This window comes from Simochromis diagramma, unplaced genomic scaffold (genome assembly GCF_900408965.1).
Source record: "Simochromis diagramma unplaced genomic scaffold, fSimDia1.1 OVJJ01000293.1, whole genome shotgun sequence".
NCBI classification, from domain to species: domain Eukaryota; kingdom Metazoa; phylum Chordata; class Actinopteri; order Cichliformes; family Cichlidae; genus Simochromis; species Simochromis diagramma.
The window spans coordinates 19,070,335-19,096,219 of record NW_024386801.1 but is presented as its reverse complement, the minus strand read 5'-3'; the positions used below and the strand labels follow the sequence as shown (position 1 = coordinate 19,096,219).

General features: G+C 41.9%; 3 protein-coding genes across 4 annotated transcripts; all 3 read left to right on the top strand.

The window, feature by feature from the left end:
- Positions 1-3,627: 3,627 nt before the first annotated feature.
- Positions 3,628-6,026, top strand: LOC120730161 (structural maintenance of chromosomes protein 2-like). Its single transcript, XM_040026348.1, has 2 exons — positions 3,628-3,943; positions 4,001-6,026. Exon 2 carries the CDS (start codon positions 4,059-4,061, stop codon positions 5,580-5,582), a length of 1,524 nt encoding a protein of 507 aa, XP_039882282.1. The 5' UTR covers positions 3,628-3,943; positions 4,001-4,058; the 3' UTR covers positions 5,583-6,026.
- Positions 6,027-6,814: 788 nt separating this feature from the next.
- Positions 6,815-9,369, top strand: LOC120730160 (structural maintenance of chromosomes protein 2-like). 2 transcript variants are annotated; one of them, XM_040026347.1, is made up of 2 exons: positions 6,815-7,330; positions 7,388-9,369. In XM_040026347.1, the coding sequence occupies exon 2, from the start codon at positions 7,446-7,448 to the stop codon at positions 8,967-8,969; it is 1,524 nt and encodes a 507-aa protein (XP_039882281.1). In that variant the 5' UTR covers positions 6,815-7,330; positions 7,388-7,445; the 3' UTR covers positions 8,970-9,369. The 2 variants fall into 2 exon arrangements, with proteins under 2 accessions (XP_039882281.1, XP_039882280.1); XM_040026346.1 differs by having other exon boundaries at positions 7,369-9,369.
- A 9,428-nt stretch (positions 9,370-18,797) lies between these two features.
- Positions 18,798-21,242, top strand: LOC120730162 (protein Daple-like). The gene has a single exon (XM_040026349.1). It carries the CDS (start codon positions 19,412-19,414, stop codon positions 20,933-20,935), a length of 1,524 nt encoding a protein of 507 aa, XP_039882283.1. The 5' UTR covers positions 18,798-19,411; the 3' UTR covers positions 20,936-21,242.
- The last annotated feature ends 4,643 nt before the right edge of the window (positions 21,243-25,885 follow it).

Sequence of the window (25,885 nt, the reverse complement as noted above, 5' to 3'; positions counted from 1 at the left end):
GATTCGTGATTCCTTGCAAGCTTTGTTTTCTATGTAACTGAGAGACATTAGATGCAAGCAGCTTGACTCCCGGGGGCGGGTCTAGCGTTAGACGTTTTCTCACTGGCTGCGTGCGCAGAGTATTGCTTTGAACAGGAATAGGAAACAAGCATTAATGAACAATACTAATCAGATGTTCTACAGCACCTGAAACATTTGAACAAGCTAAACAAACACTGGATGACTGAATAAAATTAGCACTAAATCTGGTACTTGAACACAGTGAAATCTCTTCATTTCTAACATATTTATGGCTGTGATGAACACGCAGCGCTCTGAAAATGGGCTTAGGTTAAATTTAGAAGAGGGATGAATTAAAATTAAAAAAAAAACAAAAACATATTTCAAATTAATGTATGAATTTAACTGACAAATTCTGAGAGCCTGTGGGCGGGACCTATTTTCAATGGGCAGGGCCTATTTTTAAACATCAAAGCAAAGAGAATGAGGCCATGACATCACAGTCACCAAAATTCTATAAATAGGGGTGAAACAGCACACTGGTCAAGCACGTTTCTTACTTACAGTCACGAGCGATTCACTAGACGAACTTTTGTTCTGCTACAGCCAACTTCAAACCCTGATTGACATCTGAATATCGAATTCACATCTGAATATCGAATTCACATCTGAATATTGAATTCACATCTGAATATCTTATTTAGTGTAACACGCTAAATTTGTTTCAAAGTTAAATATCAAAAATGAGCAATCGGGAAGGAAAACCAGAATTTGTCTTCACTCTGCCAAAGAGTGCACTCGACAACCTCATGCTGGTTAGGAAAGCCTTGCAAAACTCTCTGACTGAAAACAAACTTTTAAAAGAGGGTGAAAGTAGAGCCAGACAGCAAATCAAACAGATGATGACTCAAATTTCAAACATGCGCACCAAGCTGGAGCTGTATGAGAACCAAGCTGCAGGAGTCACTGACGAATCAGTGTCGCGCAAACCGCAGGTGAGCAGCGCCACCAAAGAAAAAGAGCAACAGACGTGTTCAGATCAGGAAAAGGTCAGCAACCTTGACCTTGAGATGAACTGTCTGAAAGAGCAGCTTCAGCAGAGGGACAACGAAATCCTGATGCTGAAACAGGAGAAGGACACTCTGTCTGCCAAGTTCACGCAGCTCCAGAAACATGAAAGATATCTGAAAGAAACTATGTGGAATGCTCTGTGGAAAGAACAAACACTGAGAGAGAATCTGGAGCAGGAGAAAAAAGTCCTGGAGGAACAAAACAAGAAACTCCTGGAAGAACAGAAAGAACTGGAGGAGGACAAGAAAGCTCTGCAGCCACAGAGTGAGGACTCCAGCGAGATTAAAGAAAGTCAGGCAGAGACAAACATACCAGAAATGCAGACAGGACTGGACACGCAGAGAATAGAATTAGTAGAGTCTCAGACTGAAACACAGGAGACGGCAACCCCAGAGTCGTCCTCATCTGATTGTCTGAGTGGGGAAAAGTTGTGTGTCAACAAAGTGATTGAGTTGGTGGTTTCACAGGCCATAGAACAAGTCTCCACTAAATACAAGCTCTTCACAGAGCGCCTCACTGCTGACTGCATTAGCGATCGCCTGATGGAAAAAATTTGGCCTGAAATTGAGCTGAAACATTTGGATCTATCCCCCAAATGGCTGAAAAACATAGACAAGGCCATTCTCAAGGATCTTTGCAAAACACACAACTGCAAGGGAAAATATCTGATTTTCAATCTGAGGGAACAGCTTGATAGTATTACTGTCCCAGCCTTCACCAAACACCTGTTGGCATTACCAACAAGAGTACTTAGTGTCTCTAAACACAGGGAAGAGTACCAGGAGGCTGTGAAAAATGTCACCAAGGATCTGGTAATGCACGCTATGAAGGGAGAAAATGAGGCAGCTACATGGAATGCAGGAACATCAGAGTTTATTGTACAGAGGCTTTCTCACAAGATCTGGAACAAAATTCTGTCCAAAGCTACAAAATGTCCATGGAAAACATTGAACAACTCGGCCTGAAAGTAGCCAATGATCTCCGTGAAAAGTGGCCTTCTCCAATACTGTTAATGAGGTCAAGCAACCCAGTGGTTGACGAAGCGGTCGTCAGCATATTCAAAAAAACACGCCAAGCTGAGGAGCCAAAATGTCATCTTGAGGGTTTTCTCATGTGCACGCTAAAATCGAACTGAAACGTGCACGTGATTCTGTTACAAAACTCTTAAACTGGCGTCAAATATTCTTTTAATTCAGCAACCTAAATTACATTTTAAAACCCCAACTTCCTTCCCTCATCACTAACTGGCCGAGGCAGATGGCCACCCCCATCTCAGAGCCTGGTTCTGCCGGAGGTTTCTCTCTTTAAAAAGTGAGTTTTTCCTTCCCACTGTCGCCAATGTGCTTGCTCTAGGGGGTTAGTTTTTGTGCATTATTGTAGGGTCTTCACCTTACAATATAAAGCACCATGAGGGAAGTGTTGTTGGGGCTTGGCACTGTTTCTTAGCTCAAAATGTCCAATTACAACAGGACATTTTGAGTTAAGAAACAGCGTCAAACCACAAATTAAAATAAAAAAATAAAATAAAAAAAAACAACTGTGACTTTGTGCTTTGTTTCATTTGCTATAAATTTGCTAAGAATGTAATATAAGATTAGAATAGTGTTTATTTGTCTGCTTATTTATAAGGAACTCCATTAGCTTCCACAACAGTGGTTGCTAGTCTTCCTGGGGCCTAAGCCATCAAATACAATCAATTAAAATATTACACAATAAAGTGGATTTTATATGAAAGTGCAAAATTCCTCCTCTGCCACACTCCTGGCTGTAATCTAAAGCACAGCGTTAACATAACTTTATGGCAGTTCAGGTACTACCATAAACAAGGTATAGCGTCACATCAGCAGTGACAACATCACTGACATCGCTTCACGTCCTTTATAAGATTTTTTTTTCCTGATGTGTCATGATTTTTAGTATTCCCCAAAATCCGTAATTAGTAATAAGCTGTTGAAAAATAAAAAGATCACCTTAAAAAAACCTAGTACACATATTCTCTGTGTTTTAATTTGATGCAAGATGAAAGCAAACATGTCACACTGATGTGTTACAGCATTTTTCTTTTTTTAAATGAGTGAAGTTATCAAACCAGAAGCCAAGAGGCTTGATGTTGTGTCCAGTCCTACTGGATCCCTACTGTCTGTTTAACGAGCAGGCTGTGAAGTGTTAACAGCTCAATGTTGCTCTTTTTTTTGGCACCTGTTAGATGTTTAGTAATGATGCTGGATTCGTGATTCCTTGCAAGCTTTGTTTTCTATGTAACTGAGAGACATTAGATGCAAGCAGCTTGACTCCCGGGGGCGGGTCTAGCGTTAGACGTTTTCTCACTGGCTGCGTGCGCAGAGTATTGCTTTGAACAGGAATAGGAAACAAGCATTAATGAACAATACTAATCAGATGTTCTACAGCACCTGAAACATTTGAACAAGCTAAACAAACACTGGATGACTGAATAAAATTAGCACTAAATCTGGTACTTGAACACAGTGAAATCTCTTCATTTCTAACATATTTATGGCTGTGATGAACACGCAGCGCTCTGAAAATGGGCTTAGGTTCAATTTAGAAGAGGGATGAATTAAAATTTAAAAATAAACAAAAACATATTTCAAATTAATGTATGAATTTAACTGACAAATTCTGAGAGCCTGTGGGCGGGACCTATTTTCAATGGGCGGGGCCTATTTTCAAACATCAAAGCAAAGAGAATGAGGCCATGACATCACAGTCACCAAAATTCTATAAATAGGGGTGAAACAGCACACTGGTCAAGCACGTTTCTTACTTACAGTCACGAGCGAGTCACTAGACGAACTTTTGTTCTGCTACAGCCAACTTCAAACCCTGATTCACATTTGATTATCGAATTCACATTTGATTATCGAATTCACATCTGAATATCGAATTCACATATGAATATCGAATTCACATTTGAATATCTTATTTAGTGTAACACGCTAAATTTGTTTCAAAGTTAAATATCAAAAATGAGCAATCAGGAAGGAAAACCAGAATTTGTCTTCACTCTGCCAAAGAGTGCACTCGACAACCTCATGCAGGTTAGGAAAGCCTTGCAAAACTCTCTGACTGAAAACAAACTTTTAAAAGAGGGTGAAAGTAGAGCCAGACAGCAAATCAAACAGATGATGACTCAAATTTCAAACATGCGCACCAAGCTGGAGCTGTATGAGAACCAAGCTGCAGGAGTCACTGACGAATCAGTGTCGCGCAAACCACAGGTGAGCAGCGCCACCAAAGAAAAAGAGCAACAGACGTGTTCAGATCAGGAAAAGGTCAGCAACCTTGACCTTGAGATGAACTGTCTGAAAGAGCAGCTTCAGCAGAGGGACAACGAAATCCTGATGCTGAAACAGGAGAAGGACACTCTGTCTGCCAAGTTCACGCAGCTCCAGAAACATGAAAGAAATCTGGAAGAAACTATGTGGAATGCTCTGTGGAAAGAACAAACACTGAGAGAGAATCTGGAGCAGGAGAAAAAAGTCCTGGAGGAACAAAATAAGAAACTCCTGGAAGAACAGAAAGTGGTGAATGACACAACAGAAGAAGTCAAAGAGGCCATCACAAAATGTCAGGATGCAGAGAAAGAAGAGAAAGAACTGGAGGAGGACAAGAAAGCTCTGCAGCCACAGAGTGAGGACTCCAGCGAGATTAAAGAAAGTCAGGCAGAGACAAACATACCAGAAATGCAGACAGGACTGGACACGCAGAGAATAGAATTAGTAGAGTCTCAGACTGAAACACAGGAGACGGCAACCCCAGAGTCGTCCTCATCTGATTGTCTGAGTGGGGAAAAGTTGTGTGTCAACAAAGTGATTGAGTTGGTGGTTTCACAGGCCATAGAACAAGTCTCCACTAAATACAAGCTCTTCACAGAGCGCCTCACTGCTGACTGCATTAGCGATCGCCTGATGGAAAAAATTTGGCCTGAAATTGAGCTGAAACATTTGGATCTATCCCCCAAATGGCTGAAAAACATAGACAAGGCCATTCTCAAGGATCTTTGCAAAACACACAAGTGCAAGGGAAAATATCTGATTTTCAATCTGAGGGAACAGCTTGATAGTATTACTGTCCCAGCCTTCACCAAACACCTGTTGGCATTACCAACAAGAGTACTTAGTGTCTCTAAACACAGGGAAGAGTACCAGGAGGCTGTGAAAAATGTCACCAAGGATCTGGTAATGCACGCTATGAAGGGAGAAAATGAGGCAGCTACATGGAATGCAGGAACATCAGAGTTTATTGTACAGAGGCTTTCTCACAAGATCTGGAACAAAATTCTGTCCAAAAGCTACAAAATGTCCATGGAAAACATTGAACAACTCGGCCTGAAAGTAGCCAATGATCTCCGTGAAAAGTGGCCTTCTCCAATACTGTTAATGAGGTCAAGCAACCCAGTGGTTGACGAAGCGGTCGTCAGCATATTCAAAAAACACGCCAAGCTGAGGAGCCAAAATGTCATCTTGAGGGTTTTCTCATGTGCACGCTAAAATCGAACTGAAACGTGCACGTGATTCTGTTACAAAACTCTTAAACTGGCGTCAAATATTCTTTTAATTCAGCAACCTAAATTACATTTTAAAACCCCAACTTCCTTCCCTCATCACTAACTGGCCGAGGCAGATGGCCACCCCCATCTCAGAGCCTGGTTCTGCCGGAGGTTTCTCTCTTTAAAAAGTGAGTTTTTCCTTCCCACTGTCGCCAATGTGCTTGCTCTAGGGGGTTAGTTTTTGTGCATTATTGTAGGGTCTTCACCTTACAATATAAAGCACCATGAGGGAAGTGTTGTTGGGGCTTGGCACTGTTTCTTAGCTCAAAATGTCCAATTACAACAGGACATTTTGAGTTAAGAAACAGCGTCAAACCACAAATTAAAATAAAAAAATAAAATAAAAAAAAACAACTGTGACTTTGTGCTTTGTTTCATTTGCTATAAATTTGCTAAGAATGTAATATAAGATTAGAATAGTGTTTATTTGTCTGCTTATTTATAAGGAACTCCATTAGCTTCCACAACAGTGGTTGCTAGTCTTCCTGGGGCCTAAGCCACCAAATACAATCAATTAAAATATTACACAATAAAGTGGATTTTATATGAAAGTGCAAAATTCCTCCTCTGCCACACTCCTGGCTGTAATCTAAAGCACAGCATTAACATAACTTTATGGCAGTTCAGGTACTACCATAAACAAGGTATAGCGTCACATCAGCAGTGACAACATCACTGACATCGCTTCACGTCCTTTATAAGATTTTTTTTTCCTGATGTGTCATGATTTTTAGTATTCCCCAAAATCCGTAATTAGTAATAAGCTGTTGAAAAATAAAAAGATCACCTTAAAAAAAACCTAGTACACATATTCTCTGTGTTTTAATTTGATGCAGGATGAAAGCAAACATGTCACACTGATGTGTTACAGCATTTTTCTTTTTTAAATGAGTGAAGTTATCAAACCAGAAGCCAAGAGGCTTGATGTTGTGTCCAGTCCTACTGGATCCCTACTGTCTGTTTAACGAGCAGGCTGTGAAGTGTTAACAGCTCAATGTTGCTCTTTTTTTTGGCACCTGTTAGATGTTTAGTAATGATGCTGGATTCGTGATTCCTTGCAAGCTTTGTTTTCTATGTAACTGAGAGACATTAGATGCAAGCAGCTTGACTCCCGGGGGCGGGTCTAGCGTTAGACGTTTTCTCACTGGCTGCGTGCGCAGAGTATTGCTTTGAACAGGAATAGGAAACAAGCATTAATGAACAATACTAATCAGATGTTCTACAGCACCTGAAACATTTGAACAAGCTAAACAAACACTGGATGACTGAATAAAATTAGCACTAAATCTGGTACTTGAACACAGTGAAATCTCTTCATTTCTAACATATTTATGGCTGTGATGAACACGCAGCGCTCTGAAAATGGGCTTAGGTTCAATTTAGAAGAGGGATGAATTAAAATTTAAAAATAAACAAAAACATATTTCAAATTAATGTATGAATTTAACTGACAAATTCTGAGAGCCTGTGGGCGGGACCTATTTTCAATGGGCGGGGCCTATTTTCAAACATCAAAGCAAAGAGAATGAGGCCATGACATCACAGTCACCAAAATTCTATAAATAGGGGTGAAACAGCACACTGGTCAAGCACGTTTCTTACTTACAGTCACGAGCGAGTCACTAGACGAACTTTTGTTCTGCTACAGCCAACTTCAAACCCTGATTCACATTTGATTATCGAATTCACATTTGAATATCGAATTCACATCTGAATATCGAATTCACATCTGAATATCGAATTCACATTTGAATATCTTATTTAGTGTAACACGCTAAATTTGTTTCAAAGTTAAATATCAAAAATGAGCAATCAGGAAGGAAAACCAGAATTTGTCTTCACTCTGCCAAAGAGTGCACTCGACAACCTCATGCAGGTTAGGAAAGCCTTGCAAAACTCTCTGACTGAAAACAAACTTTTAAAAGAGGGTGAAAGTAGAGCCAGACAGCAAATCAAACAGATGATGACTCAAATTTCAAACATGCGCACCAAGCTGGAGCTGTATGAGAACCAAGCTGCAGGAGTCACTGACGAATCAGTGTCGCGCAAACCGCAGGTGAGCAGCGCCACCAAAGAAAAAGAGCAACAGACGTGTTCAGATCAGGAAAAGGTCAGCAACCTTGACCTTGAGATGAACTGTCTGAAAGAGCAGCTTCAGCAGAGGGACAACGAAATCCTGATGCTGAAACAGGAGAAGGACACTCTGTCTGCCAAGTTCACGCAGCTCCAGAAACATGAAAGAAATCTGGAAGAAACTATGTGGAATGCTCTGTGGAAAGAACAAACACTGAGAGAGAATCTGGAGCAGGAGAAAAAAGTCCTGGAGGAACAAAATAAGAAACTCCTGGAAGAACAGAAAGTGGTGAATGACACAACAGAAGAAGTCAAAGAGGCCATCACAAAATGTCAGGATGCAGAGAAAGAAGAGAAAGAACTGGAGGAGGACAAGAAAGCTCTGCAGCCACAGAGTGAGGACTCCAGCGAGATTAAAGAAAGTCAGGCAGAGACAAACATACCAGAAATGCAGACAGGACTGGACACGCAGAGAATAGAATTAGTAGAGTCTCAGACTGAAACACAGGAGACGGCAACCCCAGAGTCGTCCTCATCTGATTGTCTGAGTGGGGAAAAGTTGTGTGTCAACAAAGTGATTGAGTTGGTGGTTTCACAGGCCATAGAACAAGTCTCCACTAAATACAAGCTCTTCACAGAGCGCCTCACTGCTGACTGCATTAGCGATCGCCTGATGGAAAAAATTTGGCCTGAAATTGAGCTGAAACATTTGGATCTATCCCCCAAATGGCTGAAAAACATAGACAAGGCCATTCTCAAGGATCTTTGCAAAACACACAACTGCAAGGGAAAATATCTGATTTTCAATCTGAGGGAACAGCTTGATAGTATTACTGTCCCAGCCTTCACCAAACACCTGTTGGCATTACCAACAAGAGTACTTAGTGTCTCTAAACACAGGGAAGAGTACCAGGAGGCTGTGAAAAATGTCACCAAGGATCTGGTAATGCACGCTATGAAGGGAGAAAATGAGGCAGCTACATGGAATGCAGGAACATCAGAGTTTATTGTACAGAGGCTTTCCCACAAGATCTGGAACAAAATTTTGTCCAAAAGCTACAAAATGTCCATGGAAAACATTGAACAACTCGGCCTGAAAGTAGCCAATGATCTCCGTGAAAAGTGGCCTTCTCCAATACTGTTAATGAGGTCAAGCAACCCAGTGGTTGACGAAGCGGTCGTCAGCATATTCAAAAAACATGCCAAGCTGAGGAGCCAAAATGTCATCTTGAGGGTTTTCTCATGTGCACGCTAAAATCGAACTGAAACGTGCACGTGATTCTGTTACAAAACTCTTAAACTGGCGTCAAATATTCTTTTAATTCAGCAACCTAAATTACATTTTAAAACCCCAACTTCCTTCCCTCATCACTAACTGGCCGAGGCAGATGGCCACCCCCATCACAGAGCCTGGGTCTGCCGGAGGTTTCTCTCTTTTAAAAGTGAGTTTTTCCTTCCCACTGTCGCCAATGTGCTTGCTCTAGGGGGTTAGTTTTTGTGCATTATTGTAGGGTCTTCACCTGACAATATAAAGCACCATGAGGGAAGTGTTGTTGGGGCTTGGCGCTGTTTCTTAGCTCAAAATGTCCAATTACAACAGGACATTTTGAGTTAAGAAACAGCATCAAACCACAAATTAAAATAAAAAAATAAAATTAAAAAAAACAACTGACTTTGTGCTTTGTTTCATTTGCTGTAAATTTGCTAAGAATGTAATATAAGATTAGAATAGTGTTTATTTGTCTGCTTATTTATAAGGAACTCCATTAGCTTCCACAACAGTGGTTGCTAGTCTTCCTGGGGCCTAAGCCATCAAATACAATCAATTAAAATATTACACAATAAAGTGGATGCAAAATATCCACAATTTGGCTCTTACATCCACAGTGAGATTTTGCAATTGTGAAAATATAAGCATATAAATATCAATAACACTGAGGCAAAACACACCAATAATGTTGTTTAGATATTCTACTTTCCATGTTCCACATCCCCAGAATTGATATTTTCACCGAATGGTCTTTTCTGTCTGCCAGTGTGTCATGCAGATTTCAAGATTAATAAGCGCTGACACTCAACCTGACAAAGTGTGAATTTGCCAAGGCCACTGTAACATACTTGAGCAGGGAAGTGGGACGTGGTCAGGTGTGGCCCCTTAGCGCCAAAGTGGTGGCGATTAATGAATATCCCACACCTAAATAAAGGACTAGAACTGTGCAGATTCCTGGGAATGGTAGGTTATTACAGGAACTTCTGCAAAAACTTCTCCTCCATAGTCCAGCCTGTTACGACCCGGCTCTGCTAGGCGGCAGCGGACGTAACATAAACGAGCCCAGAGACCAAGGAGTTAGATAGGAAGACAAACATAAGGTTTATTAACACAACTGAAATCCGTTAGTGAAACAACACACTAGGCAGCAGAGTAACTTTAAACAAACACCACGATTAATAACACCAGTAGAGCACTGCTCTACTAAACGTCTCGCAGGAGGCAACACAAAACAAAGGCAAAAGGCAAAAGGGAGGGACTCTCTGTACAGTCAGTTCAAATCAACAAGTCCCTCGACGAATGAAGACTCCTCAGCCTTTTATACTATCAGGTAACTGCAGTCAGCTGTGTCACTTGTCCGTCGTACTCCAGGCTCCTGCAGCAGCCAATGGTGTGCGCAGTCTGACAGGCTCGGATCCGCATGAAGTTGGGGCGGGCATATGTCCGGGCCAGCCAATCCCCCGTGAGTCCTGGAGCACCGTGAATTCCATGGAGGAAGGCAGGGCCACCTGAGGCCAGCGGCCGTAACACCCCTCCCCTTAAAATACCAACTATGTTGGGCTGAAGCCAACGTTACAGAGCATAAACAACAACAAAAGACAAAAGCAGTAACACATGTTTACAAACGGGACAGACCGTCAGCTAAAACATTTTCAGTCCCCTTTTTATGGTGGATACTTAAGTTGTATTCCTGCAACAACAGAGCCCAGCGCATAAGGCACTGATTATGATTAAACATACGAGCCAGGAACACAAGTGGGTTGTGGTCTGTGTACACAACAAGAGGCAACATGCTGGACCCCAGGTACACGTGAAAGTGCTGAAGAGCCAACAACAAAGCCAGGGTCTCCTTTTCAATGGTGGAGTAGTTTAACTGATTTTTATTGAACTTGCGGGAAAAGTAACAAACGGGGTGGTTCAAACCCAGCAAGTCTTCTTGCAACAGCACTGCCCCAGCCCCGACAGCACTGGCGTCAACCTCGAGTTTGAATGGCCGCGTCAAATCAGGTGCAGCTAACACAGGAGAATGGCAGAGGAGGGCTTTTGCACTCTCAAAAGCATCCTGACACTCACTCGACCAGCTAAACTCAACCTTTGGGCTGAGCAGGTCAGTCAATGGCTTTACTACAGAGGAGAAATTCTTACAAAAGTTCCTGTAGTAGCCCACCATCCCTAGAAACCGACGTAACTCACGCCTGGTGGTAGGCGTGGGAAACTGTTTAATCGCTTCCACTTTGGCATCTATGGGTCGGACCTGTCCACGTCCCACCTCCCTGCCTAAGTACGTCACAGTAGCTTTGGCAAACTCACACTTAGCTAAGTTGAGAGTTAGAGTAGCTTGTGCCAAACGGTGAAATACCTGCTGTAACGTTTCCAAATGATCTTGCCATGTTTCAGTGTAAACTACTAGATCATCTAGGTAGGCACTGCAGTTGGACAGGCCACGGAGGACTTTATTTACTAGCCTCTGGAAGGTGGCAGGAGCGTTACACATGCCGAACGCCATGACTGTGTATTGTAGAAAAGCATCAGGTGTAACAAAGGCAGAGATGTTAGAGGCACGTTCAGTTAAAGGGACCTGCCAGTAACCTTTAAGAAGATCTAACTTTGAGACATACTGAGCAGTCCCAATACTGTCCACACAATCCTCAACTCTTGGGAGAGGATGTGAGTCAGCCACAGTCACAGAGTTCACCTTCCGGAAGTCTGTAATAAAACGGGGCGAGCCATCTGGCTTAGACTCCACTATACAAGGCGAGCTCCAGGGGCTTTGACTGGGTTTTGCTAAACCATGTTGCAGCAGATAGTCAGCCTCCTGTTTCATGAGCACGCGCTTATGGGGGCTGGCTCGATAAGGATGCTGCTTAATAGGTTTAGCACCCTGGACATCAATGTCATGCTCTAACACCGTAGTGGCAGCTGGCACATCCCCGAATAAACAGGTGTATTCCCTAATTAAGGCAATCATGTCCTCTTGCTGCTCTGAACTCAGATGCTCAAGCAAACCCGGTAATGCTTTTAGCATTTCAGAGTTAGACAAACGGGGTCTGGAACAGGTGGGATAACATAGTTTTAACCCATCACCCCCATCCGCCCCTCCTTCCTCCAGGTGGCTTGAGGCTACAATAGGAGCACAGAGCCCAGCAGGCTCTGGTGTTGACCGCGGATGGTACAGTTTCAACATGTTTACGTGACAGACACGTGTTTTGCGTCTGCGGTCGGGAGTGCAAATTACATAATCTGTCTCCCCTCTCTTTTCACAAACTTTAAATGGGCCTCTATACCTAGTAGACAAGGCTGAGCCAGGGACAGGCAAGAGCACAAGAACCTGGTCACCCACCTGAAAGGTTCTTTTAACAGAAGCCTTATCATAATGGCGTTTCATCTTTCCCTGTGACGCGGCAAGGTGCTGCTTAGCCAGAGCGTTGGCTTGATTCAAACGCTCACGGAAGTGGTTTACATAACTGCTGACATTTGTTTTGAAAACCCCATGTGGGCTCAAAAACGCCTCTTTCAGAGCTTTGAGGGGTCCCCGTGGCCTATGGCCAAATACTAGCTCAGAAGGACTAAACCCAAGTGACTCCTGAACGGCGTCACGGGCAGCAAATAACACAAATGGAACACCCTCATCCCAGCTTTTATCACTCTCCAGGCAGTGTTTGCGTAGCATCGTCTTCAAGGTCTGGTGCCACCGCTCTAAGGCACCTTGCGATTCAGGATGGTAAGCAGAGGACACAATATGCTTAACACCCAGAGTGCTAACTGCTTGTTTGAATAACTTAGACTGAAAGTTCGAGCCCTGGTCGGTTTGTACGACCTTAGGCAAGCCAAACACTGAAAAGAAGGTTGTCAACGCCTTAACGACAGATTTTGCTGTAATTTTGTGTAACGGGACAGCCTCGGGGAAACGGGTAGCTGCACACATGATTGTGAGAAGGTATTGCTTTCCTGATTTTGTTCTAGGTAGTGGACCCACACAGTCTACTATGACATGGTCAAATGGCTGATCCACTACAGGAATGGGACACAACGGAGCCGGGGGTATGACCTGATTGGGTTTACCTGCAATCTGACATACATGGCAACTGTTGCAAAATTTAGAAACATCACGCTTCATACCAGGCCAAAAGAAATGCTTTAACAGTAGCTGGTATGTTTTCGTGATGCCCAAGTGTCCCGACCACTGGCTTTCATGGGCAAGGGCCAGGATCTTTTGCCGGTACACAGAGGGAACTACAATCTGCTTGACCTTACTCCAATCTGCACCTTCTGCACCGGGTGGAGACCACTGACGCATTAGAACATCATGTTCTACAAAATAGGCTTGTTGCTCTTTCTCGACTTGCTCAGCACTTACCATACGTTTGAAACAGCTCTGTATTGTTTCATCAGCTAATTGAGCTGCTGACAGCTGGTCTCTAGTCAAAGGCAGTACAGAGTCCTTAGGAAATGGATCAGGCTCCTCGAGCGTCACAGAGTCTGGAGGCGACAGAACATTGTTTCTGTTAGTGGGCACATCATTCTCCCCGGAAAACGAGGACATCAACACAGAATCAGAGAGGGCAATATCAGTATCTTTCCGAGCTTGTGCTCGAGTAATTGCACAGGCTGGATACAGCCCAGGGTGCATAGACACATCAGAGGTTTTCTGATTCAGGGGATTGTCTAAAACCTCCAGACAAGGGAGCACTGCCCCTCCTGCGATATCATTGCCCAACAGCATGGCCACACCCTCTATTGGCAAGGCCGGGCAAACAGCAACAGGGAAAAATCCTGTAGCAAGGTTTGATTTAATAAAAATTCTGTGAACTGGTCTGGGAGCGTAACCCATCTCTATCCCCCGTAGAACAGAATTAAAACCACATTCACTTTCAGCAGAAAATGGTAATACACTTGAGAGGATGACAGTTTGAGAACCTCCAGTGTCCCTTAAAATACGCACAGGTTTTAACTCAGATGGATTGTCTGTTAGCGATACTGAGCCATCAAAAATGAATGGTTCGAAACAGGGGTCTGGCACCCTACCACCACAACCATGGACTTCATGACGGGCCTCAGCTTTTACAAAACCCACCCCTTTGGGTTGCTGAGCATTTGATGTTTTGCGTTTTAAGGCTAAACAGTCAGCCCTCTTCAACTACGGCAGCTTGGCTTGGCACACCAGAGACCACAGGCAAAACAGGCGCTTGAAGCACACCAGCTCCCACCAACTTGTCCACCACTAAGGCTTTTATATCACACTTACGGAGGGTTTTTGAAACCTGCAGCTGAAAGTGATCCACAATTTGCAGCAAATCATTTTTGCGACAGCTATTAATAATCTCAAGAGATGGGGCAGCTATAAAGTGCTGTAAACAAAACGCAGCCGACATAGTGCTTAATCTCTAGTGATAAAACAAACACCCCCCCTTGCTTTTTTTTCCTTTTTTTTTTTTTTTTTTTTTTTTTTATCTTAACCCCCACTCCCAGGAACAAAGACCCCCTATGAGGTATCCCGGACGAGCACCCACTTATGTTACGACCCGGCTCTGCTAGGCGGCAGCGGACGTAACATAAACGAGCCCAGAGACCAAGGAGTTAGATAGGAAGACAAACATAAGGTTTATTAACACAACTGAAATCCGTTAGTGAAACAACACACTAGGCAGCAGAGTAACTTTAAACAAACACCACGATTAATAACACCAGTAGAGCACTGCTCTACTAAACGTCTCGCAGGAGGCAACACAAAACAAAGGCAAAAGGCAAAAGGGAGGGACTCTCTGTACAGTCTGTTCAAATCAACAAGTCCCTCGACGAATGAAGACTCCTCCGCCTTTTATACTATCAGGTAACTGCAGTCAGCTGTGTCATAGTCCTAACTGCAGACAGCTGTGTCACTTGTCCGTCGTACTCCAGGCTCCTGCAGCAGCCAATGGTGTGCGCAGTCTGACAGGCTCGGATCCGCATGAAGTTGGGGCGGGCATATGTCCGGGCCAGCCAATCCCCCGTGAGTCCTGGAGCACCGTGAATTCCATGGAGGAAGGCGGGACCACCTGAGGCCAGCGGCCGTAACACAGCCATTAACTGATCTACTTAGTCCAAAAGTGGATTTTATATGAAAGTGCAAAATTCCTCCTCTGCCACACTCCTGGCTGTAATCTAAAGCACAGCGTTAACATAACTTTATGGCAGTTCAGGTACTACCATAAACAAGGTATAGCGTCACATCAGCAGTGACAACATCAGTGACATCGCTTCACGTCCTTTATAAGATTTTTTTTTCCTGATGTGTCATGATTTTTAGTATTCCCCAAAATCCGTAATTAGTAATAAGCTGTTGAAAGATAAAAAGATCACCTTAAAAAAACCTAGTACACATATTCTCTGTGTTTTAATTTGATGCAGGATGAAAGCAAACATGTCACACTGATGTGTTACAGCATTTTTCTTTTTTTAAATGAGTGAAGTTATCAAACCAGAAGCCAAGAGGCTTGATGTTGTGTCCAGTCCTACTGGATCCCTACTGTCTGTTTAACGAGCAGGCTGTGAAGTGTTAACAGCTCAATGTTGCTCTTTTTTTTGCCACCTGTTAGATGTTTAGTAATGATGCTGGATTCGTGATTCCTTGCAAGCTTTGTTTACTATGTAACTGAGAGACATTAGATGCAAGCAGCTTGACTCCCGGGGGCGGGTCTAGCGTTAGACGTTTTCTCACTGGCTGCGTGCGCAGAGTATTACTTTGAACAGGAATAGGAAACAAGCATTAATGAACAATACTAATCAGATGTTCTACAGCACCTGAAACATTTGAACAAGCTAAACAAACACTGGATGACTGAATAAAATTAGCACTAAATCTGGTACTTGAACACAGTGAAATCTCTTCATTTCTAACATATTTATGGCTGTGATGAACACGCAGCGCTCTGAAAATGGGCTTAGGTTAAATTTAGAAGAGGGATGAATTAAAAAAAAACAAAAAACAAAAACATATTTCAAATTAATGTATGAATTTAACTGACAAATTCTGAGAGCCTGTGGGCGGGACCTATTTTCAATAGGCGGGACCTATTTTCAAACATCACAGCAAAGAGAATGAGGCCATGACATCACAGTCACCAAAATTCTATAAATAGGGGTGAATCAGCACACTGGTCAAGCACGTTTCTTACTTACAGTCACGAGCGATTCACTAGACGAACTTTTGTTCTGCTACAGCCAACTTCAAACCCTGATTCACATTTGATTATCGAATTCACATCTGAATATCGAATTCACATTTGAATATCTTATTTAGTCTAACACGCTAAATTTGTTTCAAAGGTAAATATCAAAAATGAGCAATCAGGAAGGAAAACCAGAATTTGTCTTCACTCTGCCAAAGAGTGCACTCGACAACCTCATGCTGGTTAGGAAAGCCTTGCAAAACTCTCTGACTGAAAACAAACTTTTAAAAGAGGGTGAAAGTAGAGCCAGACAGCAAATCAAACAGATGATGACTCAAATTTCAAACATGCGCACCAAGCTGGAGCTGTATGAGAACCAAGCTGCAGGAGTCACTGACGAATCAGTGTCGCGCAAACCGCAGGTGAGCAGCGCCACCAAAGAAAAAGAGCAACAGACGTGTTCAGATCAGGAAAAGGTCAGCAACCTTGACCTTGAGATGAACTGTCTGAAAGAGCAGCTTCAGCAGAGGGACAACGAAATCCTGATGCTGAAACAGGAGAAGGACACTCTGTCTGCCAAGTTCACGCAGCTCCAGAAACATGAAAGAAATCTGGAAGAAACTATGTGGAATGCTCTGTGGAAAGAACAAACACTGAGAGAGAATCTGGAGCAGGAGAAAAAAGTCCTGGAGGAACAAAATAAGAAACTCCTGGAAGAACAGAAAGTGGTGAATGACACAAAAGAAGAAGTCAAAGAGGCCATCACAAAATGTCAGGATGCAGAGAAAGAAGAGAAAGAACTGGAGGAGGACAAGAAAGCTCTGCAGCCACAGAGTGAGGACTCCAGCGAGATTAAAGAAAGTCAGGCAGAGACAAACATACCAGAAATGCAGACAGAACTGGACACGCAGAGAAAAGAATTAGTAGAGTCTCAGACTGAAACACAGGAGACGGCAACCCCAGAGTCGTCCTCATCTGATTGTCTGAGTGGGGAAAAGTTGTGTGTCAACAAAGTGATTGAGTTGGTGGTTTCACAGGCCATAGAACAAGTCTCCACTAAATACAAGCTCTTCACAGAGCGCCTCACTGCTGACTGCATTAGCGATCGCCTGATGGAAAAAATTTGGCCTGAAATTGAGCTGAAACATTTGGATCTATCCCCCAAATGGCTGAAAAACATAGACAAGGCCATTCTCAAGGATCTTTGCAAAACACACAACTGCAAGGGAAAATATCTGATTTTCAATCTGAGGGAACAGCTTGATAGTATTACTGTCCCAGCCTTCACCAAACACCTGTTGGCATTACCAACAAGAGTACTTAGTGTCTCTAAACACAGGGAAGAGTACCAGGAGGCTGTGAAAAATGTCACCAAAGATCTGGTAATGCACGCTATGAAGGGAGAAAATGAGGCAGCTACATGGAATGCAGGAACATCAGAGTTTATTGTACAGAGGCTTTCTCACAAGATCTGGAACAAAATTTTGTCCAAAAGCTACAAAATGTCCATGGAAAACATTGAACAACTCGGCCTGAAAGTAGCCAATGATCTCCGTGAAAAGTGGCCTTCTCCAATACTGTTAATGAGGTCAAGCAACCCAGTGGTTGACGAAGCGGTCGTCAGCATATTCAAAAAACACGCCAAGCTGAGGAGCCAAAATGTCATCTTGAGGGTTTTCTCATGTGCACGCTAAAATCGAACTGAAACGTGCACGTGATTCTGTTACAAAACTCTTAAACTGGCGTCAAATATTCTTTTAATTCAGCAACCTAAATTACATTTTAAAACCCCAACTTCCTTCCCTCATCACTAACTGGCCGAGGCAGATGGCCACCCCCATCTCAGAGCCTGGTTCTGCCGGAGGTTTCTCTCTTTTAAAAAGTGAGTTTTTCCTTCCCACTGTCGCCAATGTGCTTGCTCTAGGGGGTTAGTTTTTGTGCATTATTGTAGGGTCTTCACCTTACAATATAAAGCACCATGAGGGAAGTGTTGTTGGGGCTTGGCGCTGTTTCTTAGCTCAAAATGTCCAATTACAACAGGACATTTTGAGTTAAGAAACAGCGTCAAACCACAAATTAAAATAAAAAAATTAAATTAAAAAAACAACTGTGACTTTGTGACTTTGTTTCATTTGCTATAAATTTGCTAAGAATGTCATATAAGATTAGAATAGTGTTTATTTGTCTGCTTATTTATAAGGAACTCCATTAGCTTCCACAACAGTGGTTGCTAGTCTTCCTGGGGCCTAAGCCATCAAATACAATCAATTAAAATATTACACAATAAAGTGGATTGCAAAATATCCACAATTTGCTCTTACATCCACAGTGAGATCTTGCAATTGTGAAAATATAAGCATATAAATATCAATAACACTGAGGCAAAACACACCAATAATGTTGTTTAGATATTCTACTTTCCATGTTCCAGATCCCCAGAATTGATATTTTCACCGAATGGTCTTTTCTGTCTGCCAGTGTGTCATGCAGATTTCAAGATTAATAAGCGCTGACACTCAACCTGACAAAGTGTGAATTTGCCAAGTAATGATGCTGGATTCGTGATTCCTTGCAAGCTTTGTTTACTATGTAACTGAGAGACATTAGATGCAAGCAGCTTGACTCCCGGGGGCGGGTCTAGCGTTAGACGTTTTCTCACTGGCTGCGTGTGCAGAGTATTACTTTGAACAGGAATAGGAAACAAGCATTAATGAACAATACTAATCAGATGTTCTACAGCACCTGAAACATTTGAACAAGCTAAACAAACACTGGATGACTGAATAAAATTAGCACTAAATCTGGTACTTGAACACAGTGAAATCTCTTCATTTCTAACATATTTATGGCTGTGATGAACACGCAGCGCTCTGAAAATGGGCTTAGGTTAAATTTAGAAGAGGGATGAATTAAAATTAAAAAATAAAAAAAACATATTTCAAATTAATGTATGAATTTAACTGACAAATTCTGAGAGCCTGTGGGCGGGACCTATTTTCAGTGGGCGGGACCTATTTTCAAACATCAAAGCAAAGAGAATGAGGCCATGACATCACAGTCACCAAAATTCTATAAATAGGGGTGAAACAGCACACTGGTCAAGCACGTTTCTTACTTACAGTCACGAGCGATTCACTAGACGAACTTTTGTTCTGCTACAGCCAACTTCAAACCCTGATTCACATTTGAATATCGAATTCACATCTGAATATCGAATTCACATTTGAATATCTTATTTAGTGTAACACGCTAAATTTGTTTCAAAGTTAAATATCAAAAATGAGCAATCAGGAAGGAAAACCAGAATTTGTCTTCACTCTGCCAAAGAGTGCACTCGACAACCTCATGCTGGTTAGGAAAGCCTTGCAAAACTCTCTGACTGAAAACAAACTTTTAAAAGAGGGTGAAAGTAGAGCCAGACAGCAAATCAAACAGATGATGACTCAAATTTCAAACATGCGCACCAAGCTGGAGCTGTATGAGAACCAAGCTGCAGGAGTCACTGACGAATCAGTGTCGCGCAAACCGCAGGTGAGCAGCGCCACCAAAGAAAAAGAGCAACAGACGTGTTCAGATCAGGAAAAGGTCAGCAACCTTGACCTTGAGATGAACTGTCTGAAAGAGCAGCTTCAGCAGAGGGACAACGAAATCCTGATGCTGAAACAGGAGAAGGACACTCTGTCTGCCAAGTTCACGCAGCTCCAGAAACATGAAAGATATCTGAAAGAAACTATGTGGAATGCTCTGTGGAAAGAACAAACACTGAGAGAGAATCTGGAGCAGGAGAAAAAAGTCCTGGAGGAACAAAATAAGAAACTCCTGGAGGAACAGAAAGTGGTGAATGACACAAAAGAAGAAGTCAAAGAGGCCATCACAAAATGTCAGGATGCAGAGAAAGAAGAGAAAGAACTGGAGGAGGACAAGAAAGCTCTGCAGCCACAGAGTGAGGACTCCAGCGAGATTAAAGAAAGTCAGGCAGAGACAAACATACCAGAAATGCAGACAGAACTGGACACGCAGAGAAAAGAATTAGTAGAGTCTCAGACTGAAACACAGGAGACGGCAACCCCAGAGTCGTCCTCATCTGATTGTCTGAGTGGGGAAAAGTTGTGTGTCAACAAAGTGATTGAGTTGGTGGTTTCACAGGCCATAGAACAAGTCTCCACTAAATACAAGCTCTTCACAGAGCGCCTCACTGCTGACTGCATTAGCGATCGCCTAATGGAAAAAATTTGGCCTGAAATTGAGCTGAAACATTTGGATCTATCCCCCAAATGGCTGAAAAACATAGACAAGGCCATTCTCAAGGATCTTTGCAAAACACACAACTGCAAGGGAAAATATCTGATTTTCAATCTGAGGGAACAGCTTGATAGTATTACTGTCCCAGCCTTCACCAAACACCTGTTGGCATTACCAACAAGAGTACTTAGTGTCTCTAAACACAGGGAAGAGTACCAGGAGGCTGTGAAAAATGTCACCAAAGATCTGGTAATGCACGCTATGAAGGGAGAAAATGAGGCAGCTACATGGAATGCAGGAACATCAGAGTTTATTGTACAGAGGCTTTCCCACAAGATCTGGAACAAAATTTTGTCCAAAAGCTACAAAATGTCCATGGAAAACATTGAACAGCTCGGCCTGAAAGTAGCCAATGATCTCCGTGAAAAGTGGCCTTCTCCAATACTGTTAATGAGGTCAAGCAACCCAGTGGTTGACGAAGCGGTCGTCAGCATATTCAAAAAACATGCCAAGCTGAGGAGCCAAAATGTCATCTTGAGGGTTTTCTCATGTGCACGCTAAAATCGAACTGAAACGTGCACGTGATTCTGTTACAAAACTCTTAAACTGGCGTCAAATATTCTTTTAATTCAGCAACCTAAATTACATTTTAAAACCCCAACTTCCTTCCCTCATCACTAACTGGCCGAGGCAGATGGCCACCCCCATCTCAGAGCCTGGTTCTGCCGGAGGTTTCTCTCTTTTAAAAGTGAGTTTTTCCTTCCCACTGTCGCCAATGTGCTTGCTCTAGGGGGTTAGTTTTTGTGCATTATTGTAGGGTCTTCACCTTACAATATAAAGCACCATGAGGGAAGTGTTGTTGGGGCTTGGCGCTATTTCTTAGCTCAAAATGTCCAATTACAACAGGACATTTTGAGTTAAGAAACAGCGTCAAACCACAAATTAAAATAAAAAAATAAAATTTAAAAAAACAACTGTGACTTTGTGCTTTGTTTCATTTGCTGTAAATTTGCTAAGAATGTCATATAAGATTAGAATAGTGTTTATTTGTCTGCTTATTTATAAGGAACTCCATTAGCTTCCACAACAGTGGTTGCTAGTCTTCCTGGGGCCTAAGCCATCAAATACAATCAATTAAAATATTACACAATAAAGTGGATGCAAAATATCCACAATTTGGCTCTTACATCCACAGTGAGATCTTGCAATTGTGAAAATATAAGCATATAAATATCAATAACACTGAGGCAAAACACACCAATAATGTTGTTTAGATATTCTACTTTCCATGTTCCAGATCCCCAGAATTGATATTTTCACCGAATGGTCTTTTCTGTCTGCCAGTGTGTCATGCAGATTTCAAGATTAATAAGCGCTGACACTCAACCTGACAAAGTGTGAATTTGCCAAGGCCACTGTAACATACTTGAGCAGGGAAGTGGGACGTGGTCAGGTGCGGCCCCTTAGCGCCAAAGTGGTGGCGATTAATGAATATCCCACACCTAAATAAAGGACTTGAACTGTGCAGATTCCTGGGAATGGTAGGTTATTACAGGAACTTCTGCAAAAACTTCTCCTCCATAGTCCAGCCATTAACTGATCTACTTAGTCCAAAAGTGGATTTTATATGAAAGTGCAAAATTCCTCCTCTGCCACACTCCTGGCTGTAATCTAAAGCACAGCGTTAACATAACTTTATGGCAGTTCAGGTACTACCATAAACAAGGTATAGCGTCACATCAGCAGTGACAACATCAGTGACATCGCTTCACGTCCTTTATAAGATTTTTTTTTCCTGATGTGTCATGATTTTTAGTATTCCCCAAAATCCGTAATTAGTAATAAGCTGTTGAAAAATAAAAAGATCACCTTAAAAAAACCTAGTACACATATTCTCTGTGTTTTAATTTGATGCAGGATGAAAGCAAACATGTCACACTGATGTGTTACAGCATTTTTCTTTTTTTAAATGAGTGAAGTTATCAAACCAGAAGCCAAGAGGCTTGATGTTGTGTCCAGTCCTACTGGATCCCTACTGTCTGTTTAACGAGCAGGCTGTGAAGTGTTAACAGCTCAATGTTGCTCTTTTTTTTGGCACCTGTTAAATGTTTAGTAATGATGCTGGATTCGTGATTCCTTGCAAGCTTTGTTTACTATGTAACTGAGAGACATTAGATGCAAGCAGCTTGACTCCCGGGGGCGGGTCTAGCGTTGGACGTTTTCTCACTGGCTGCGTGTGCAGAGTATTACTTTGAACAGGAATAGGAAACAAGCATTAATGAACAATACTAATCAGATGTTCTACAGCACCTGAAACATTTGAACAAGCTAAACAAACACTGGATGACTGAATAAAATTAGCACTAAATCTGGTATTTGAACACAGTGAAATCTCTTCATTTCTAACATATTTATGGCTGTGATGAACACGCAGCGCTCTGAAAATGGGCTTAGGTTAAATTTAGAAGAGGGATGAATTAAAATTAAAAAAAAAAAAAAAAACATATTTCAAATTAATGTATGAATTTAACTGACAAATTCTGAGAGCCTGTGGGCGGGACCTATTTTCAGTGGGCGGGACCTATTTTCAAACATCAAAGCAAAGAGAATGAGGCCATGACATCACAGACACCAAAATTCTATAAATAGGGGTGAAACAGCACACTGGTCAAGCACGTTTCTTACTTACAGTCACGAGCGATTCACTAGACGAACTTTTGTTCTGCTACAGCCAACTTCAAACCCTGATTCACATTTGAATATCTTATTTAGTGTAACACGCTAAATTTGTTTCAAAGTTAAATATCAAAAATGAGCAATCAGGAAGGAAAACCAGAATTTGTCTTCACTCTGCCAAAGAGTGCACTCGACAACCTCATGCAGGTTAGGAAAGCCTTGCAAAACTCTCTGACTGAAAACAAACTTTTAAAAGAGGGTGAAAGTAGAGCCAGACAGCAAATCAAACAGATGATGACTCAAATTTCAAACATGCGCACCAAGCTGGAGCTGTATGTGTGGTTGGGAAAACACTGCACTACAGCCTAATGACGCGTCACCAAGGGCGTAGATTTGGCATGGACGGAAGGGACATGTCCCCACCAATATTCAGCGATTATTGAATTGTCCCCACCAATAATTTGATCTATTCGAGTAAAGAAAATCAAACCCGATAGAAAGAAAAAAAACCTCTGATCTGTCAACGTCTCGTTCACCCAGCGGTGCAGAAAGAGTTAAATTACGTCCTCTACTGGAGTCCTACCTCATGTGACAAATATGGCCAATGTGATTGGCTGTGCATTTCATGGAGCTCTGTTTAGTTTTAGCAGCGGCAAGCCTGCGCTGCGAGGAGGATGGCAGCAAAAAGGAAGAACCCGGATATAAGTATTTTTCAAAGAAACCTGTAAGTCACTTAAAGCCATATTAACTCATAAAATAGCATTTCTAATTTTGATTGAAACTGTCAGAGAAAACGGCAGCTTTGAGCAAGTCAGGATATTAGTTTACAGAGGCTGTTAGAATTATATGTCTAATGTTAAAATGTTGGTGACACAATAATTTCATCCTAATGGCACTGACATATTCATAGGTTAATTTTTGAGACAAAATGTCATGAGGTAGTCATGATTTTGCAAATATTCCACCTTGTAGTGCAGTTTGCACAAATTGTTTTAAAAAGGCACTCACCCTACAAACATTACTGATGAGTCAAGATCTGCGCAAATTGACAGAAACACTGAAGCAGCTCCACATTTTATTGTCATGTATGTCCTATTTGTCAGGTGACAGAAGAACCAACACAAAGCTCAGAGAGCAATGGTGATACAAGATCACAGGTGAAATTGGATCATGAGGCACATGTGTGACTGCATGTATGTGGAATGTCTCACTGTTATTTATCAGGTGACAGAGGCAGCTCTGCCATGTTGTAGCTCAGACAGAGGTGAAGAGGCGAGGTCACAGGTGACTGACTGATGTTTTGGTGCTATAGATTAACTAGTATTTATTATCATGACAATTGTTAGGCTGCTGATGTAAATTGTTTCATTAGTGTATATTTGACAAAGAATCTGAATTGACATGTCTCACTTTTTATATGGCACGAATCAATGTGTTATTTTATCAGGTGGCAATATGTCCTAGCGCAGTCAGAGGGGAAGAGCCAGGGCCAAAGGTGAGGCACATCAAGCACAGAATAATAATTGTAATCTGAGGATAAAACACATGTACTGAGGCTGAAAGAAGCTTCAGTGCTCTCAGAAGACTAAAAAGATGGGTAAGGTCAACAATGACTCAAATGAGATTAAACGATGCTGCTGTATGTCCACCAGGAGAGACTGGACAGTATAGATGTAAAACAAATATGCCAGCAGTTTATCTCAGTTAACGAGAGGAGCAGGCATGTGTTTGGCTCCTTCACATAGTCCACATTGAGTTGTTGTGTGGGACACCAGTAGTTCATGTTTAGAACAGAAAATCTCAGCTCACTGATTTGATCGGGGCAATAGTGCCTAAACTGTTGCATAATTTTGCTGAGAGATCTTTTACTTTGTGGTAATCTTAGATGAGTAGTTTTATGGACAAAAACCAGCAGGTCATTCAGTGTTCCCTTAGTGCCAAAGTATAACAGATGTTGGTGTACTATAACTGAAGTAATGATGTTAAGTCCTTAAAGTCGTATTCTTTTATTGTCATGACTGTATTTGAAGCTATTTTTATTTTTGTATGATACCTGATTTATATGGAATATGGCTGAAGTAAACTAAAGCCTAAAATACTTAGTCAGTCATTTGTTTAATAGTAATTTAACATTATATAATTCACATATAAAACTATGAATTGTGATTTTAAATGGTTTAAAAGCACGTAGAATAGTATATGTAGGCAAGTATATTTCTCCTCTTTTTATTAAGAAGCAAAAACAAAAAGAAACCGGGCAGAGTTCGGTGGTTGAATCATCCGTCCCCACCAATGCCAAAACCAAATCTACGCCCTTGCGCGTCACAGAACATAAATGACAATTCATAAATATCTGGAGTAGATGAAAGCCCTCTAGCTCAATGAATTAATATGCTTCCTTAACAACAAATGTTTATTTTAAAGATTTATACGTTCCTCTTAGGTTCTCAAACTGTGGGACAGCTCCCACTAGTGATGGGTGGTGGTACTGCAGGTGGGCTCTGCACAAGCGAAAACGTCTCTTGTGATTTTATTTCAGGTTGGATCTTTGTTGGTGTTGACCGAGTGAATGATTGTGTGAGCTTCTTTTGGTTCGTGCAGTCAGGTTCAAAAGATGACTCAACTCACTCGTGCTTGGCTGCAATTTTGCTTTTTTAATAAGCAGATGGATTTTCCCTCATAAAGTCTTTTTTTTTTTTCTTCTTACAACCATAGACATGTTTATATCATTAAAAAAAAAAGAGGAAATGTAACACAAATCGCACCTTATACATACATACTGTGATAACTGTGTCCAGAGTGGCGCAGACAGACACAAGGCTTTTTTTTGTTTTG

What these genes read in the sequence shown, in the direction of transcription:
- LOC120730161 (XM_040026348.1), top strand. Translation starts at nt 4,059, where the DNA reads ATGAGCAATCAGGAAGGAAAACCAGAATTTGTCTTCACTCTGCCAAAG.
- LOC120730160 (XM_040026347.1), top strand. Translation starts at nt 7,446, where the DNA reads ATGAGCAATCAGGAAGGAAAACCAGAATTTGTCTTCACTCTGCCAAAG.
- LOC120730162 (XM_040026349.1), top strand. Translation starts at nt 19,412, where the DNA reads ATGAGCAATCAGGAAGGAAAACCAGAATTTGTCTTCACTCTGCCAAAG.